At 43.4% G+C, this 1,500-nt stretch overlaps 1 protein-coding gene across 1 annotated transcript in view; it reads left to right on the top strand.

The window, feature by feature from the left end:
* The first annotated feature begins 1,366 nt into the window (after positions 1-1,366).
* The window catches only part of SSR3 (signal sequence receptor, gamma (translocon-associated protein gamma)), a 3,014-nt gene continuing 2,880 nt past the window's right edge, over positions 1,367-1,500 (top strand). Inside the window, exon 1 of the mRNA XM_009333995.1 lies at positions 1,367-1,418. Coding sequence (XP_009332270.1) covers positions 1,367-1,418 — 52 coding nt within the window. The remainder of the gene's footprint in view (positions 1,419-1,500) is intronic.

Genomic DNA, 1,500 nt, shown 5'->3' on the forward strand with positions numbered 1-1,500 from the left:
TTCAGGTGCTTAAAGACCTTGAAGTAACAATCCACTAAAACATCGCTGATGACTTCAATGATTTCCACAGAGAAAATGATTTTTCATTTAAAAAGTCAGAATTCCTTATTAAAAAAAAAAAAATCGTATTTTTTCCATTTTAAGACAGCCACAGAAATATTTAAAAATGGAGAACACACAGCTCAATAATATTATAATCCAATTAGGTGTGGGAGCCACTACCAACTGCTCAACAGCATTAAAAGCATCTAGGAAGGACAATGCCTAAAGTTAGTATCTAGGCAGAGGAAAGCCACATATGCTGGTTAATTGCAGCTACAGGGAGACACACACTACCTGCCGATTATGAATCCCATAGGACACACATTTCCCAGCAATGGCATACCCATCACTGGTACGTGACCTGCGGCGTTACTCCTGACCTGAGCGTTACAGCAGGTACCGCTGCCCACATGATGAGGAGCAGGGGGTGGATGAGGGGGGAAGGCTGGGTCCCTGGCTGTGGCAGGCACGGCTGCCACCGTTGCAATCGATTGGTACTCACGGGTGTTTCTGCTGGTACTCAGAGCTCCTGCACTTCATCTGATCAGCTGATGTGTGGGCTAACCCAGCTTCTGAATCCCTGCTGTAGACATATTTCCAAGCCAAAAAGGAAGGCCTCACTAGCAGAAGCGTAACTCCCATAGTTGCCTGTAGATATGACATTAGCGATATCATTCTGCTAGCACACTATGTTCAATACACTTTGAATCATGAAAATCCACTCTCAGTTTGGTCTTGGAAATTTATTACAAGGTCAAACAGCAGAGTCCTACTGCACTTAAATGTTCTCTAAATCTCTATCATAATGAATTATGACTTTTGATCATGTAACTTCACTTCCAGCTAGCATTTCCTCATTGTGTGCACCTCATATCTTTTCTTGCAAGCAAAGAATATTAGTAAATGGGGGGAGATAAGTGGGAAGAATGACTTTGGTTAAAATTTAAAGAGATACACACTTTGTTAAATAAAGTTTCCTCAAAAATGTTACAAACATTAAGGAAAAAGCACTGTCCCAGGAGGCAAGGAGTGCTACAGTCACCCCAGGCCATCAGGGCAACGTCCCTAAAGCTGTATCACATCGGCAAGCCCTCCAGTTTCAAGCAAGACACTACTGTCAATCCCCCAAATTTCTGCGGGCTCCCACATGTTATTATCACAAACTGCAGCTGGACCATTAAAAAAAGCTGTGCGGACCACTTCCTACGGCTTCCCAAGCTGGTGTGTGCGGGGGAGAGATTAGGGAACGCTGCCGAAAGCTAAAACAATAAAGAAATGCTTTTTAGAAGTATAACTAGACTTGAATGCGTTAAAAAAGAACGTCATGCCAACAGTTGTACCAATTCTACGGGAGCTGGAGTTTCCTTTTTTTCCAGGTGAGAAAAATATAAGGGGAAATACGCCGACTCCCTGTGGTGCTTCACTCCGTCCCCAAGTCAAACCGTTACAGCTTCAGCC

This window comes from Pygoscelis adeliae, unplaced genomic scaffold, assembly GCF_000699105.1.
Source record: "Pygoscelis adeliae isolate BGI_AS28 unplaced genomic scaffold, ASM69910v1 Scaffold241, whole genome shotgun sequence".
Classification (NCBI taxonomy): domain Eukaryota; kingdom Metazoa; phylum Chordata; class Aves; order Sphenisciformes; family Spheniscidae; genus Pygoscelis; species Pygoscelis adeliae.